Here is a 15,554-nt window from a genome sequence, read left to right on the forward strand (position 1 = left end):
TTAATTGCATGTTATATATATACAGCCTATTATTACCAGAGAGCGCCAGCAGAGCATGGCAATGCAATGCATTATGCAATGGATATTGTGCTGTGTACACAAGTGCGCCGCGCTACGTGTGCTAGCTACCTGTTCCAACTCCCATATTTTCAAAGCTTGCGTTACTGTACGTTTCGATCGTACGTGCATATGGCTTATTTTCAAAGCTTATTAAGTGCACTCCGAGATCTATTAATCCACTTGAATTTATCAACATTATTTTTTTAGTTATAAAATATTTTTTATCTTACAATAAATCAGTATTAGCAGCAATTATTTTTTTCTGCTAGGTGAACAGAACAAAAACCCCTAGGTCAGAGCGACACGAGAAGAGATAGTGATAACAATGGAGAGCAATATACATAATTAAGCTCTGCACCATCACTGTTATGGCAAAATTCCTCTATATAATATGCTTGGTGTACCATCACTCTTATATATATACACAAAACTTGACAATGTAATTTATCATGAGCAGTGAGTAGCAGGCCTCTCTCATGAATATTTTCAGGCCAGGCCCAGCTGAGGCCCATATCTGCCGCGTCGGCTTCCCTTCCTTTTAACTATAACTAGTAGAGTAGTAATAGCTATTAGCAGGCCCAGGTGCCGGCCCAGGAGACGAAGAAATGGTTGGAGAAGCGGCGGCAGCGAAATCCGGTCCCGGGGCCGGAGACGGTGAAGAAGCCGAAGCGGGTGCCGGTGCCGGTGCCGGAGCAGAAGACTGCTTGCAGTAGGTGATGCCGTCGCGGCCACACTGGAGGCGGCCGTTGGCGACGTCGGTGGCCAGGGGAGCGCCGCCGCCGTTGCTCCTCTAATCATAGTTAGTGTACGGTTAATCGATTGATGATGATATTATTAGTAGTAGTATTAGCATACCATGTAGAAATCGACGGCGATGTAGTTTGGCCATCGGTTGGCGGATGCTTGGTAGCAGGCGTTGAGCCTGCTGATGAGCGGCGCGGAGTTGTTGCTGCACGCCCAGCTCTGGCTCGGGTTGCTGGTGAAGAAGTTGAGCAGCACCAGCGACTGGGCCTTGGAGTTCATCGGCCTCGACTCCGACCGCTTCGGGCAACCGCCATCCGACATGCCCTCGCTGCCATCTGCATTATTCGCATTGCATTTGCATGCATGCATGGTTTCCGAATCCTTCCCAATTTTCTATCTAAACCACCACCACCACAACAACAACAACAACAACAAGGTACTTACATTGTGTCTCCACGACGTAGTCCCACAGGTAGGCGAGCCCCTCCGTCCCCTGCTTCCCTCTCTTGGACGTGAAGACGACGAGTCGGTGGTTGTCGGCGATCATGTCCTTGAGCAGCGGCCAGTCGCCGCCGCCCTTGCTGGGGCTGGGCATCATGGACTCCGGGAACCAGTACTTGGACAGCCCGGCGGCGTTGAAGACGTTGCTGAGGGAGCCCGGCGCGGCGTAGTCCTCGAGGAAGATGGTGACCACCTCGGACGGGTTGGCGTCGAGGAACACCCGGACCTCCGTGAGCACGCTCAGCGCGGGGACGTAGGCCGTGAATGGCAGGCACTTGCCGTGGAAGGAGTGGCAGAACCAGACGGCGTCGTTGAAGTCGTAGGCGTCCAGCATCAGGCCCCGCACGCCGTTGCTCAGCTGGCTCGTCACCGAGTCCTCCTGGTTCGGCGGCGAGATGATGGCCGACCCCAGCGGCGACTTGGTGCCCACCACCGCGAACGAGTTGTGCGTCGTCAGCCACGCGTACCTGTTGAAGGGGAGCCCCGTGCCGTGCGTCTTGGGGTCCACGGGCGTCGTCCGCGCGCACGCCGCCGGCCCGGTCCCCGGCGGAGGCACGCAGGTCGTGCATCGCAGACCCTTGCCGCAGGATGACGACGACGACGACGACGACGACGCCTTGCACGAGTCGCCCACCAGCGCCGCGCCGGACGCCGCGCCCAACAAGGAGGCGGCGGCAATGGCCGTTCCCAGCACAACGACGACCAAGCAACGCCGCCGCTGCCGGACCGTGGCCACGGCCATGATTGCAAGGGGCGAAGCAAGTGTCCGGCACGTACGGCCGTGGACAAGGCCGGCTAGCTAGGGCAGCCTGGCATGGCACGTACAGCGTGTGTTCAACTGGAGGACGCCCGCGATCCATGCAGTGCAGCTGCAGCGCTGCCTGCCAAGAATAGATAGATTTACCTGAAATGAAATATACTTATTCTGTCTAATAGAACCCAGCAGCCCCTTGCTCATCATGACGATTTGTCGTCAATGTGATTTTGCTTCCTGATCTGATCCTCAGAGACAAACACAGTGGATCGGAGCTAGCATTCACCCAGGCCTTTAATAAAATTATTACCTTCTGCATGCTGTTACTGATGACTTGCTGTCCATCTCCCAGCTGCCATGCATTTTACCGGCTGGCTGAGAATGCTTGGTTATCCCTAGCTCCCCCTGTCGTTCCAACGAGAAATTTGTGTAGATTCAGAGGATGCATGTACAATATATGTGATCAGATTCAGGGCCCCGGGTTCATTCCAGATTCTATTATTCAGTTCAGGGTAGCCAGAGGGAAATAAACGACAACAACAACAAATCAACAAACATATACTAGTGGCGTGGTAGGGTGTTGGGTAGGGGCGGCATGCTGCTGCTTTGGCAATGCATGGCAATTAAGGCCTTGTTTAGTTGGCAAAATTTTTTTGTTTTTCGGTACCGTAGAATTTCGTTTTTATTTGATAAACATTGTCCAATCACGGAGTAACTAAGCTCAAAAGATTCATCTCACAAATTACAGGTAAACTGTGCAGTTAGTTTTTATTTTCGTTTCTATTTAATGCTCCATGCATACGACCAAAGATTCGATGTGACGGAGAATTTTGAAAATTTTTGCGAACTAAACAATGCCTAAGCCCCAGCTACCTCTCTCCAATCCCCATCGACCACGACCATATCATATCGCTCAGATTATTCTCTCAAGTGGACGGACGGGTGCCATACATGTGCAGCGCTGATATATAGGAGTATATATCTATATCTGAACAAGAAGAAGCTTACAAGCAGCAGGCACCTCGATCCCTGTCATTCTAATCTCACCGTCCTTTAATTCAGCAAATCTCTCGCGGTATATATGTAGTTACCTGCCTGTTACAGATTGTAGTAGTAAAGAAGCAAGCAGTTTGTGGATTGGAACATGTGAAAACCTAGTGACAGAAACCTGGTTTGCATTATGCGCACAGGTAATAGGACAGCAAGGAGGGGAAGCATTCGGAGAGCAGAGAGAGGCAATTATTCATAAAGAGCTAATCTCACATACCCTATGATTTATATTTTTGTGTTTTTCTATATATATTTGTTAAGTTTATATGAGCTAATAAACTGACTCTTGTTCAGTTGAGTGTCCTGCTCCATTTGAATGTCGGTACTCTATAATGCCATTTTGTAGAATGTAACTACAGTCCAGACTTATGTACTCCCTGCAAAGCAGGTGTACGTATCATCCTCTTGTTCATCCGTCTCCTCACCACGGTTTTTCTTTGTGAATGTGTCTCATTCATGTGTATACAGTGGATGGAGTATGGACCATAAGCATGCGGCGTGGGGCGCGTCAACCAACCACCCTCCCTGAAAAGCCACCGTATAGTATTCAAAGTTAGGTCATTGTCTGCCTGCATTTGGTTACTTACTGCTGACTGCTCTTAAACTCTCATTGTAATTAAAAAAAGTATCTCTTGAATTTTCTAAAATGAGTCAAATAGCCTCCTCAAGCAGTTTTGGGCGGTGATTTTGCTACAACAACGGTGGTATTGCGTTTTCTTTTTTTTCTTTATTTATTTATTTATGCTGAATCTTTGAAAAATAATAATAAATGGCAAAAAAATCATAAGTTGAAAAATCTAATTTAACTGAACTCCACATGAGTAGATATATACGGTGAACAATAATATAGTATGCTTTAGTATAATTTTTTTGTTGTAGCTTTAGATTTATAAATTATTCTAATTAATTACAGAAAAACATAAATCTAAAGTTACAATAAAAACTTTGTACTATTCCAAGTAATTACAGAAAACCATAGATCTAAAGTTAGAAAAAAAAACATTGTACTAAAGCATACCATATTATATGTTCACTATGTAGATTTACTCATATGGATTCTAACGAAATTGGATTTTTTATTTTATGGTTTTCATGTGATTTACTATGATTTTTCAAAGATCCAATAGAAATAAAAAAAAAGAAAAAGACAAAACAAATCGGCAATATATATGCTATTCTACACTGTTATACTGAATAGAATTTAGTATCGCTCAGTATTCGTGTTTCGGTATTGTTCAGTATTTCGTGGTCTGGAGTGTAGTGTTGGATGATACTGAACAATGTCCCATACTCAGTTTTTTCTGCTCAGTTTTGACTTGCGGTGTAGAATAATATTAGACATTTCTTTCGGAAACTATCACCCTTACTGTAATTGTGTGCAAATGGTTGGTTGGAATTTGATGTTAGGCATTTCTTTCGGAGGAAAAAAAAAACGAAGTCAAGTAGGAGTACTCATTGTGTAGGGTGTACCTGCGGATGGGTATATCCGTGATTGCTGAACTTGATGTGGAGCAGCGAGCAAGAAAGGCAGCCTTCTCATGTGACGGAAGGGTGGGGAGCAGCAGAGCAGCCTGCCTAGGGTGGTGGGCGACGCTACAGAACCCAACTCTTTTTTTTTTTTTGGGGTCACGGGGAGCCACCACCCCACCCGCGGTCTACTCCACTACTCGTACGCCGGAAGCAACGCGAAAAACAAATCATTGTCGCTCGCCACAGCCGCCGCCCCAGCGATCCAAAAACCCTCTTCGTCCCCTTCCCCCACTCCCCACTCCACTCCACTCCCTCGCGCCGCCTCCAAATGCCGGCGCTGCTGCCCTTCCGCCGCCGGTCCTCCCCGATTCCCCTGCTACTGCTTTTATCGCTCTTCGCCTCCTCCCCACTCTTCTTCTCCCCGAGCCCCGCAGCAACCGCCGTCGGAGGTCAGCTCCTTCCTTCTCTTCTCATCTAGTATTGCGTTGCGTATATATAATGAATAAATCGCATTATTTGTGATCCTCCCGTCATAGTGTTTGTTCCGTCATGTTTGGGGATCAGAATGCAATGTTTATTGTAGGATGTATATGATTTACATATGTCTGATTTGATTCATCTATAGGATGAGCTTGCTATGAGCTCCTATGCTGGACGATCGCATAAAAACAGCACCTTTGTACAAAACCCTACACATTTTACCCCTCTCACTGACCTTGTAGTTGATTCAATGCGGATTGCCCAACGGAGGCGATCAGGCAGTGGAGCAGTAAACATTGATTTTGCCCAATTTGTGTGTGTCCTATACCTTACCTATCATTAGGCCCTTACTGAAAGTAGCGATCTCCTTTTTTTTTTCCCCTTCTTCCACAGATTGCCCTCTGGATTTTAGCTGGGCAAACTTCACACTAGCTGCGGCCGCCTGCTCTGATCCGTCCCAGCGGGCGACGTGCTGCCGCTACATCAATGCGTTCGTTGCCATCTCCATTGCTCGCTACGCCAACGCAACTGGTAGGCTGGGGGTCCCTCCTGCCTTTGCAGAGATCTGTCTCAGCTCCGTGTCCGAGACGTTCAAGCTGCGGGGGATCCCCACTGATGCCGATGTCTTCTGCGGGCTGGGACCCAAGATACGGGTTTCGTATCAGTGCGCTGGGCGGGATACCGTGCTGGAGATGATGCAGTCCCCGAATTTCAACGATGTTATCGGGAGCTGCAGGGGCCCTCTGTCGCTGGATATCACCTGCAAGACTTGCTTGAATTATGGCATCGTGTACCTCCATCGCCTCATCGGTTCAGACGATAATGTTGGCCTGAGCGTGTGCCGCAACGCGGTTTTTGTAACGCTTGCGACTCAAGAGGGTATTCTTTCATACGAAGATATCGTCAAGTGCTTCTTTGGTGTGCAGGGAATCACCACATTTCCAGGTATTACTGTTATACTGCATTTTGACTATGTTCAATTCATGACCATCCACACCCTGTGATTTTTGTCTAACTCTGGGAGCACACCAGGACCAGCATCTGTTACATCGACCCCGGCATCCTCTCCAAATGTCACGGCTGATTCTCCACCCCCAAATATCAAGAGTCTTCCACAGAAACATCAGCAGCACTACCGGATTACAGTTATTCCAGGGATAGGGATCGGTGTTATATTGCTTGCTGTGCTGCTGCAAATCGTCTTAGTGGTACTGATTCGTAGAAAGAGCAGGGAATTGAAGAATGCTGAATTTCCTTCTCGGAATCCAGATAACACATTTCACTACAATCAATCCTGGAGATGCCCTGAAGGTTTGTGAACATGCTTGCATTCTACATAAGCTATGAACCAACAAATTTTTCTGTGTGTTCGCTGTCCCACCAATCATGTATGTTGTAAACTGATAGGCTCATTATTTTCCGGTTCTTATGTAATGTTGCCAACTCGCTGTGGGCATCAGAAACTTGGATGATGCCAACTGAGTGTGCTTTCTTGCATCAAGATTGTTGCAGGAAGCACTAACAAATAATAACAAAAACTGTCTGATATATCTAATGTTGACCTTTGACTTATCTAGTTTTGCTGAAGCTGTGGTATGATAGAGAAAAAAAACCAAGCAAACCGTCTTTTTATTATTATTATTATTACCTTTGTCTTTGATGCAACCACTCTGTTTACCTTGTTCAGGCCAATCACCAATGTTCCAAAGGTATAGCTACAAAGAAACAATGAAAGCAACGGATAACTTCAGCACAGTCATTGGAAAGGGAGGTTTTGGAACTGTCTGTAAAGCTCAATTTAGTGATGGCTCTATAGTTGCGGTGAAAAGGATGGACAAGGTTTCAAAGCAAGCTGAAGAAGAGTTCTGTAGGGAAATGGAACTCTTGGCTAGGTTGCATCATCGCCATCTCGTGACCCTCAAGGGCTTCTGTATCGAAAAGAAAGAAAGGTAATGTTCTTTCCTTATCACCATCGCGTACTCTAAATAACCTGTAGTGATACGAAGGCTTATATTTGAACCTTTCAGGTTTCTTGTGTATGAGTACATGGCGAATGGAAGTCTAAAAGATCACCTGCACTGTATGTTCTCATTTGTTTCAAATCTTGTGTATGCACAAAACATATATTTGAACATCTCTTATGTGGTCTTCTTTAAAATTTCGCAGTATCTGGAAGGAAGCCATTAAGCTGGCAGACAAGGCTACAGATTGCAATAGATGTGGCCAATGCTCTGGTAAGTTCGTCACTGCAAATTGAATTGCCCCATGCCTTGTCTTCTGTTCGTGCTTTAGTCAAAACACTAGAAAGTATCCTTTAGTCCTTTAGCGTTCAACTAATCATGCATCAAATTGTCTATCAACATGTTTTAGTAACTACAGTATTTGACTTGTTTATCAAATTGGTTTTACCTTTAAGCTCAAAACACTTTTCCTTAGTTTATTTGTTGTTGCTTTCTTGATGTTAACTATACCCACTAAAATGGCTACAGCATCTGGAATAAAAGCATTGAGTTGGGAGACTAGATTACAGTTTGCAGTGGAATTTCTCGTGATTCATGAGAACAACATAACTAATTATGGCCGGTAGCATCAAATCTAGCTGGGCATCTCTCCTCCCTCCTTTCACCAAGAGCAATCATCCAGGTCCAGGGCATCACTAGAAATGCCATTAAGTTGCTGAGATGCCTTATCACTGTATTGAATTCTGGACAGTAGTTTGAGATATTTCTGGGAGATGCCCCATATCTTAAAATCCTATTTGAAAAATCAATAAAAGAATTAGTCCCTTGGTGTGCACACACTATACTATATGAAGCATTTTGCCCCCCTTCAGGAAGAATGGTCCGTATCTTGAAGTCTTGTTTTGAAAATTGATTCAAGAATTTCTAGCTGTGACATTCCAGTAGCATTCAGGAATTAGTATTGGGCAATCCTTTTAGAAAAAAGAAAAACAAGGTCCGCCGTTTTTAATCATCTAATGGATACAGTTCTATTTAATTAGTACAAGTATGCACTTCTTTTATGGTTATATATCAATGTAAGTTTGCTGAATAGACACATATTTTCCAGCTCATGTACATACCCTGCTGATATACTATTCTAAGCTATTATTGTGTTTTGCCCTGAGGTTCGGAAGAAGTATATAAGGGTAATAGTTTTGTGGTGTTCATTTATGACTCTATTTGTCTTTTTGAGACTTCCGTGGACCTACTTCATCTTTGCATTTGGCACTGCTATCCTGCATAATGTTTTCTACACATGTATACTATCCTGGAGTTCTGTGAGCTATGTTTCATCGGTTCCTTCTTATAATTTGTTGTGTGTGAACAGATTCAAAGATATGAATTGTACTGCATGTTGGTGATTTTCATGTCCTCTTGTTTCAGGAGTATCTCCATTTCTTTTGTAACCCGCCACTCTGCCATAGAGACATCAAATCGAGCAACATTCTTTTAGATGAGCATTTTGTTGCAAAGGTATAGTCTTGTGATGCACCGTTGTAACCTTTATTAGTCATGGTTAGTGCTTGCTCAGTTGTTCCTCACTCTTGTACTTAGGTTGCTGATTTTGGCCTTGCACATGCATCAAGAACTGGAGCTATCAGCTTTGAAGCAGTGAACACGGATATACGAGGAACCCCAGGTGAGCTCTTGCAATGTGAATCAGTTAGAGAAACTATAGAACAGAACAGTTTACTTTCATGCTCAGTTAGTTGCCCTGAAAATCTACATAAGAAATGGAAACGGCTTTGATAGGTAATGCTGAACTGCAGCTTAGGTGAAAAATAAGTACCCCTTACCGCAATGAGTTCAGTACTCTAGTGAACACATCCAGGAAAGGCTGCAGACTAGCTACTGATAACTGGTAATCTCGCTCATCTGTCTCTTATAATGAATCAACTGCAGGGTACATGGACCCTGAATATGTGGTTACTCAAGAGTTGACAGAGAAGAGTGATATATACAGCTACGGTGTGCTTCTTCTGGAGCTTGTGAGCGGACGGAGAGCAATACAAGACAACAAGAACTTGGTTGAGTGGGCACAGATGCACCTTTCGTCTGGAGTGATCTCTCCTGAAATTGTAGACCCAAGGATCAGAAGCGCTGTTGACGTGGACCAGATGCATCTCGTGGTCGGCATCGTGCAATGGTGCACCCAGAGAGAAGGGCGGCAGAGGCCCTCCATCAGGCAGGTTCTGAGGATGCTCTCGGAGAGGCTGGACCCGGGGAATGGCAGCTTTGGCGAGGGCATGGAAGACGCAGAGGGGGGCTTTTATCCCCGGAGCAGCAAATGTGGCGCCCATCAGCGGAACGAGCTGGTCCCCTACAGCGGTGACATGAGGTCTCTGCATTCCTCATCGAGCACGACCAGATCTTACTGCAGCCGCAGCATGCTGCTTGAGAGTGGTCAGACTCAATCTCCCCCTGAAACCCTGTGATGAAGAGTGCTCTCTATTTGGACATGGCCGCAAAAATGTCAGGGTATGTGTCGGTGGTGGGAGTACATGATGCACTTGCAGTCTGCTGTTGAGAATTCAGTTTTGAGGCAGCAATATTTGCCACAGGAACTAGCTTGTGTGATGTAAAGGTAACTAGCTGGCATGTGGCAGGAATCTCAAAAAAGAAAAACAGAGAAGTAGTGTAATCTGTATGCTAGTTGAGGCGAAGTCAGTCGGAAGCTGGGGGGAAGTGGAACCAGACGAATGCACGTCTGTTTGGTTTTGCAGAGACTGTTTGAGAAGGCAAGGCATCAAGGTTTTGCACTCTTTACTCAACTGTTTGTGGTATTGGCATGCCAGTGTGCTTTCTTTTCTTGCCCCCTGATTGCAGGTATAGATCTCGTTTTTTTTTTTTTTTTGAGTTGTGTCGGTGAATGGGTGTAGTGCTTGTTGGGCCACGTGGGGATGGAAGAGATTCCATGCATCATCGTAGGCAACTTGCTGGTGATTGTGATTGCTGTTTTTTTTATTTGTTTGGTTGTTAGTATATTATATCATGTGTCTGTGTGTGGGTGGGAAGCGGTAGGTGCAGTATTTTTTTGTTTGTTTATTTATTTATTTGGTTTTTGTTTTGTAAGAAAAAGGAATTGTGAATTGTTGTTGATTGGAAGGAACAAGTGGCAGTGAATGAACAACACATGTTCCATGTGGTTGTTGGTCATGTCCCTCTGGAGTTTTGACTGTGGGATGTGTAAATTGTTTCAGTTGACTAACAACCATGCTCAGTTCAGTTGACTAACAACCATGTTGTGTAAATTCAGAACCATTTAAAGTGTTCCAAGATGTCACATATGGAACGGACAAATTCCGAAGACACATATAGCTCCATTTGCAAAGGTAGAATAGAAGAGAAAAGGAAAGAGAGTGCATATTTTACATGTGAATTCTGTGAACCGAAATGCAGATAGTCCAGGTCGTAAGGTGAGTCTGAATTTTGTGTTGCTGTTTGTGGAGAGAGAAGATGGAAAACCCAAGCGGGTCGGGTAGTGGCAGGTGGGTGGTGGCTGGGCTTTGCTGGACCGACAGACACAGGAGGAGGACTGGGCATCCAGCCGCAGATGAACTGGCGAGGCTAGTCTGTGTCGCAACCGACGAATCCGGCACACATGCTGCTGCCCGAAATGCCGAGGAGCGGACTACCTTAGGCTTATTAGCTAGTGATGAAGTGATCCCGATCCGTGCAGCTGCTTGGCCTTGGTAAGCTGCTCTGCTCACTCCACCGACGATTTCAGTTGAGCCAACTAATAATAATCCACTCGCTTTCGCCCTTTCTCCTCCTCCTCCTCCTCCCCTGTTTTCTTTTCTTTAATAAATAATCCATCCATCCATCCATCCATCCATCCGCGTACTACGCGCCTTTGCCGATCCCGCCGCTTATTTTACTAATAATACTCCTCTCCTCTCCTAGTAGGGGAGTGAGTAGTAGTTAGTTAAGGCCACCCGCCCACCCCAAGCAGCAGCAGCAGCAGCCCAGATCAAGCAGCAGGATCTGCCATTCTTTTGTTTTGCCTGCGCTTCAGTTGCGTTACAGGCAGGCAGGCAGGCAAGCAGGATGCCTCACGCCAAGACGGACTCGGAGGTGACGAGCCTGGCGCCGTCGTCGCCGCCGCGGTCGCCGCCACGGACCCGCGGGGCCGTGTACTACGTGCAGAGCCCGTCCCGGGACTCCCACGACGGCGAGACGAAGACGGCCACCTCCGTGCACTCCACCCCGGCGCTGAGCCCCATGGCGTCGCCGCGGCACTCGCACTCGTCCGTGGGCAGGGACTCCTCCTCCAGCCGCTTCTCGGGGCACGGCCACCACAAGCGCAAGGCCGACAAGGGACACCACCACGGCAGCAGCAACAAGGGCGCGCCGGGCGGCAAGGGGTGGCAGGAGATCGGCGTCATCGAGGAGGAGGGGTTCCTGGACGACGAGGAGGAGCACACCCGCATCGTGCCCCGCAAGTGCTACTACTTCCTCGTCTTCGTCCTCGGCTTCGTCGCGCTCTTCTCCTTCTTCGCGCTCGTGCTGTGGGGCGCCAGCAGGTCGCAGAAGCCCCACGTCGTGATGAAGAGCATCCGGTTCGACAACTTCATCATCCAGGCCGGCACCGACGCGTCGCTCGTCCCCACCGACATGGCCACCACCAACTCCACCGTCAAGTTCACCTACCGCAACAAGGGAACCTTCTTCGGAATCCATGTCACCGCCGACCCCTTCCAGCTCTCCTACAGCCAGCTAACGCTCGCATCCGGAGACGTAAGCATACATCCATCCATCTTGCACCAGATTTTTCGATTTTTTGATGACAAAAACACATGACGACTCATCATCCACGATCCATTGTCTGGCATTCAGCTCAACAAGTTCTACCAGGCTCGCAGCAGCAGCCGCACGGTCAGCGTCTCCGTGGTCGGCAACAAGGTGCCGCTGTACGGCGGCGGCCCGACGCTGACGGCGGCGCCGGCGGCCGGCGGCAAGGGGGCGCAGGCGACCACCACCACGGTGGCGTCGGTGCCCATGGTGCTGAGGACGACGCTGCACTCGCGGGCCTACGTGCTGGGCGCGCTGGTGAAGCCCAAGTTCACCCTCGCCGTCGAGTGCAGAGTGGTCATGAACCCCAGCAAGCAGAACAAGCCAATCTCCCTCGAGAAGGCCTGCCACTACTCATAATTAATTACATTGAGCTGTTCCTTCTCCCTCTTCTTCATTCTTCGTCTCCCCTTCTCAGCTGCTCAACAACACAGGAAACTATCATGCATATCCTTGCTCCACATCGCCATGGCCACGCATCTCCCAATTGTACTGTAATGGAGTATTTATTTCTTTCTTTTTGCCAATTCTTTCTCTTCTCTTCTCTTCTCTTCTCTTCTCTTCTCTTCTCTTCTGTGTATTATTAATTTCTTCTTCATTTTGTGGATCATCATATACTATTACTACATATATGACAATATGCATGAGATCAATGAATGAATCAATATATGCTGGATTATATTGGGATGTGTGATGCCATGGCTGCATTCCAAATTCCCAATGGATCGCCTCGCCTGGGTATCAAAATTCAGTCATGGCAACTCATTCATCTATGCATCATGAGAATAATGTTATTATGTTCATGACATCGAGATCCCTCTACAATTCAGTGCTCTTTGTCAGTATACCTGCAGCCTGCTGCAGGTACAGACACAGTACGCTCCAACTATTTGCTGTAAACAGGGTAGCTGCTGGCTGTTACAGATTGATTAGTGAGCCTTAATTGGCTTCCAATGCCGATGGATTGATTTGCATTGCATTGCCTATTTGCCTACCAACACCATATAGCAACATGCAGCGCAAGCAAGTGCTGAACGTACACCTTCCTTCTCTACTAACATTATGCAGTCACTGTTAGCGACTGACTACTCTCTCTACTCTAAATTACTATACAGTAAATTCTTTTAATTTTTTAATGCACAGGTTTTCGACTAACAATTTTCTACACCCGAAGGGTACTTGCTAGCTGCATGCTGGATGCAGTGGATGAGCTGTGCCTGTGCGCGTACCTACATGGATCGGCACATGTGTATGTGGTCCAGTCCGCATCAAACGATCCATGCATGTGCCTTGTCAACATCCCAACCAATATCTTAGCTGTCCCTCATTCATTTCCCTTTTCTTTTGCTACAGTAAATACTAGAAAAGGTCAACAATCATTTTGCATTGGCACTGAGCTTTTGCATGTAGATGGAGGAGAAAGAAGAGAAACGCTTCATAGCTTCATAGGAACAAAATGAATAAGCATTGTTTCCAAAAGGTTGAAACCGCATGAAACCCCCACTGAGCACCTTTAGTTTGTTTCATCTCAAAAACTAAAAATAACCTATGAAACTTGCCCCGGAGATTTCTTTATTTTCCTCTTCTTTTTGGTTGTCTTCAACATATGTACACCCCAAGCTTTGACCTATAAAAGAGATTTGAGGGTCGGCACATACTCATGCCTAACTAATTATACAGTTTATCTGTAATTTGGGAGACGAATCTTTTGAGCCTAGTTAGTCCATGATTAGACAATATTTGTCAAATACAAACGAAAGTGCTACTATTCCTATTTTACAATTTTTTTGGAAGTAAACAAGGCCTACACACCAGAGACGACACTTCTCCCAATCTTCTCCTTCCTAAACCGCGTTCCAAACCCTATTTTCCTCCGGACGGCTGACCCGGAGGCGGACCAGCAGCTCTCCTCTCGGCTTGTCTTGGGCGACTGTCGGCCGCATATCTATGGGTAGTGCACAGCGGCTAGGCAGTCTGCGGCCGGGGTAGCGCTGCAGTAGCCAGGGCATCATCGCGCTCGCCACCTATCAAGGCCCGCATTGGCGGCCACGCGGTAGGTGGTGAGCGCGAAGATTTTCCAAAATTTTTCAGATTCCCTGTCAAATCGAATTTTTAGACGTATGCATGAAGTATTAAATATAGATGAAAATAAAAACTAATTGTACAGTTTGGTCGGAATTGACAAGACGAATCTTTTGATCCTAGTTAGTCCATAATTGGACAATATTTGTCAAATACAAACGAAAGTGCTACTATTCATATTTTGCAAAAAATTTTAAAAGTAAGCAAGGCCTAGGTGGTGGCAGAGGCGACAAGCGCACCTAGAGGAGGCTAGCAGTAGGCTCGGCCGGAAGGAAGCCGTGCTATGGGTGCAACTAAAGTTGAAAACGGACGGGAGGAATCCCGTTTCATCCACATCCGTACCGTATTTTCCCGTTGATTTTTATTTTTTACGCGATAAACAAAAATGGAATCGAAAATGAGACGGAGTGAAATAGGAGCGGGACCGAAAACGATTGAGTGTTTGTCCATCCGTATTTGCGGAATCCCGTTTTTGACCGGGATATCTCATTTTTCATAAATCTAGGAAAGTAGCCCAACCCAACATAGCCCCTAAACCCAATATGGCCCAAAATACCAAACCCTATCCTATTCCTCTAATCCTGCTGACCCAACATATACAAATACACGTCACACATGAACGCTGGTGGACTACTGCAATTTTTATTTGTGAATACCTGTTGTATTGCTGTGTGTCTATTTGTGCCTTATGAGCAGGCGATGTGTCATATCTCTTGTCTCCTACCATGTATAGATAATTCATATTTGTGTGATGTATAAATAATCAGTATTGTATGAATATTAATGTGGTGACTGGTCACTAGTCAGTGCATATCTGATATTTGGTATTGCACTTTAGTCTCTGTATTTGAGCTATCATATGCAACTTACATGTTCCGATTTATGTTTTCGTTTACTGCTCGTTTCCGTCTATTTTCTGATTGTATTTACACATTTTCGTATTACCATTTATCCCGCTACCGTTTTTCGCTCCCGGCTATCCGGCTTCCGCTGCTGTTTTCGTCTAAAAAATATGAAAATGAAAATAATAGAGTAATTTTCTATTCATTTCTGTTCGTTTTCAACTTTGGGTGCAACTGGAGGCAGCAGACGGATGGTGGAAGGAGGATGGGCAGAGACGATGCACAAGGTTACATAGACGATAATCTTAGCCTAAAGGAGGTAGAGGCAGCGCTGGTAGGCGAGAGGTGCTACAGAAGGTGGATGGATAAGGTTACATGGAGTGTTGACTTAGGCATTGTTTAGTTCGTAAAACTTTTTTGGTTTTGGCAGCTGTAGCATTTTCGTTTGTATTGACAAATATAACCATGGACTAACTAGACTTAGAAGATTTGTTCGCAAATTATAAACAAGCAGTGCAATTAGTTATTTTTTTATCTATATTTAATACTCTATGTATGTGCCGCAAGATTCAATGTGATAGAGAATCTTGAATTTTTTTTTGATTTTAGGCCGAACTAAATAAGGTCTTATTATGTCAGGAAGGATAAGGTGCAATAGGTAAAGTAGACTAGGCTTTTTTAACATTTCTACTTCTATAAAACTTTAAATTCATATTTTCTTATTTTTATTTATCAATAAGATAATAATATATGTAGATATATTCATATATAGAAGAC

The 15,554-nt window shown here is 45.9% G+C and overlaps 3 protein-coding genes across 5 annotated transcripts; 2 read left to right on the forward strand and 1 right to left on the reverse strand.

Annotated features, from left to right (window-relative positions):
- On the reverse strand, positions 378–2,525 carry LOC8055469 (PI-PLC X domain-containing protein At5g67130). Of its 3 annotated transcripts, none has more exons than XM_021462714.1 (4): positions 2,370–2,525; positions 1,249–2,186; positions 916–1,139; positions 378–850 (listed from the first exon to the last, which is right to left on the reverse strand). In XM_021462714.1, the coding sequence occupies exons 2-4, from the start codon at positions 2,045–2,047 to the stop codon at positions 599–601; spliced, it is 1,275 nt and encodes a 424-aa protein (XP_021318389.1). In that variant the 5' UTR covers positions 2,048–2,186; positions 2,370–2,525; the 3' UTR covers positions 378–598. The 3 variants fall into 3 exon arrangements, with proteins under 3 accessions (XP_021318389.1, XP_021318390.1, XP_002448826.1); XM_021462715.1 differs by having other exon boundaries at positions 1,249–2,182; positions 2,370–2,475; XM_002448781.2 differs by lacking the exon at positions 2,370–2,525 and having other exon boundaries at positions 1,249–2,313.
- Positions 4,768–10,261, forward strand: LOC8055470 (probable receptor-like protein kinase At1g49730). Its single transcript, XM_021462746.1, has 9 exons — positions 4,768–5,028; positions 5,453–6,004; positions 6,092–6,370; positions 6,747–7,008; positions 7,087–7,139; positions 7,226–7,293; positions 8,446–8,535; positions 8,617–8,701; positions 8,965–10,261. Exons 1-9 carry the CDS (start codon positions 4,908–4,910, stop codon positions 9,495–9,497), a joined length of 2,043 nt encoding a protein of 680 aa, XP_021318421.1. The 5' UTR covers positions 4,768–4,907; the 3' UTR covers positions 9,498–10,261.
- Positions 10,656–12,574, forward strand: LOC110436242. Its single transcript, XM_021462747.1, has 2 exons — positions 10,656–11,799; positions 11,899–12,574. The coding sequence occupies exons 1-2, from the start codon at positions 11,110–11,112 to the stop codon at positions 12,211–12,213; spliced, it is 1,005 nt and encodes a 334-aa protein (XP_021318422.1). The 5' UTR covers positions 10,656–11,109; the 3' UTR covers positions 12,214–12,574.

The sequence above is a fragment of the Sorghum bicolor genome, chromosome 6, assembly GCF_000003195.3.
Source record: "Sorghum bicolor cultivar BTx623 chromosome 6, Sorghum_bicolor_NCBIv3, whole genome shotgun sequence".
In the NCBI taxonomy this organism is placed as follows: Eukaryota; Viridiplantae; Streptophyta; class Magnoliopsida; order Poales; family Poaceae; genus Sorghum; species Sorghum bicolor.

What these genes read in the sequence shown, in the direction of transcription:
- LOC8055469 (XM_021462714.1), bottom strand. Translation starts at nt 2,047, where the DNA reads ATGGCCGTGGCCACGGTCCGGCAGCGGCGGCGTTGCTTGGTCGTCGTT. An exon ending in CTACGTCGTGGAGACACAAT is followed by an intron (nt 1,140 to 1,248) that starts GTAAGTACCTTG and finishes CGAATAATGCAG; the next exon opens with ATGGCAGCGAGGGCATGTCG. An exon ending in TCGCCGTCGATTTCTACATG is followed by an intron (nt 851 to 915) that starts GTATGCTAATAC and finishes AACTATGATTAG; the next exon opens with AGGAGCAACGGCGGCGGCGC.
- LOC8055470 (XM_021462746.1), top strand. Translation starts at nt 4,908, where the DNA reads ATGCCGGCGCTGCTGCCCTTCCGCCGCCGGTCCTCCCCGATTCCCCTG. An exon ending in ATGAGCATTTTGTTGCAAAG is followed by an intron (nt 8,536 to 8,616) that starts GTATAGTCTTGT and finishes TCTTGTACTTAG; the next exon opens with GTTGCTGATTTTGGCCTTGC. An exon ending in GGATATACGAGGAACCCCAG is followed by an intron (nt 8,702 to 8,964) that starts GTGAGCTCTTGC and finishes AATCAACTGCAG; the next exon opens with GGTACATGGACCCTGAATAT.
- LOC110436242 (XM_021462747.1), top strand. Translation starts at nt 11,110, where the DNA reads ATGCCTCACGCCAAGACGGACTCGGAGGTGACGAGCCTGGCGCCGTCG. An exon ending in TAACGCTCGCATCCGGAGAC is followed by an intron (nt 11,800 to 11,898) that starts GTAAGCATACAT and finishes TCTGGCATTCAG; the next exon opens with CTCAACAAGTTCTACCAGGC.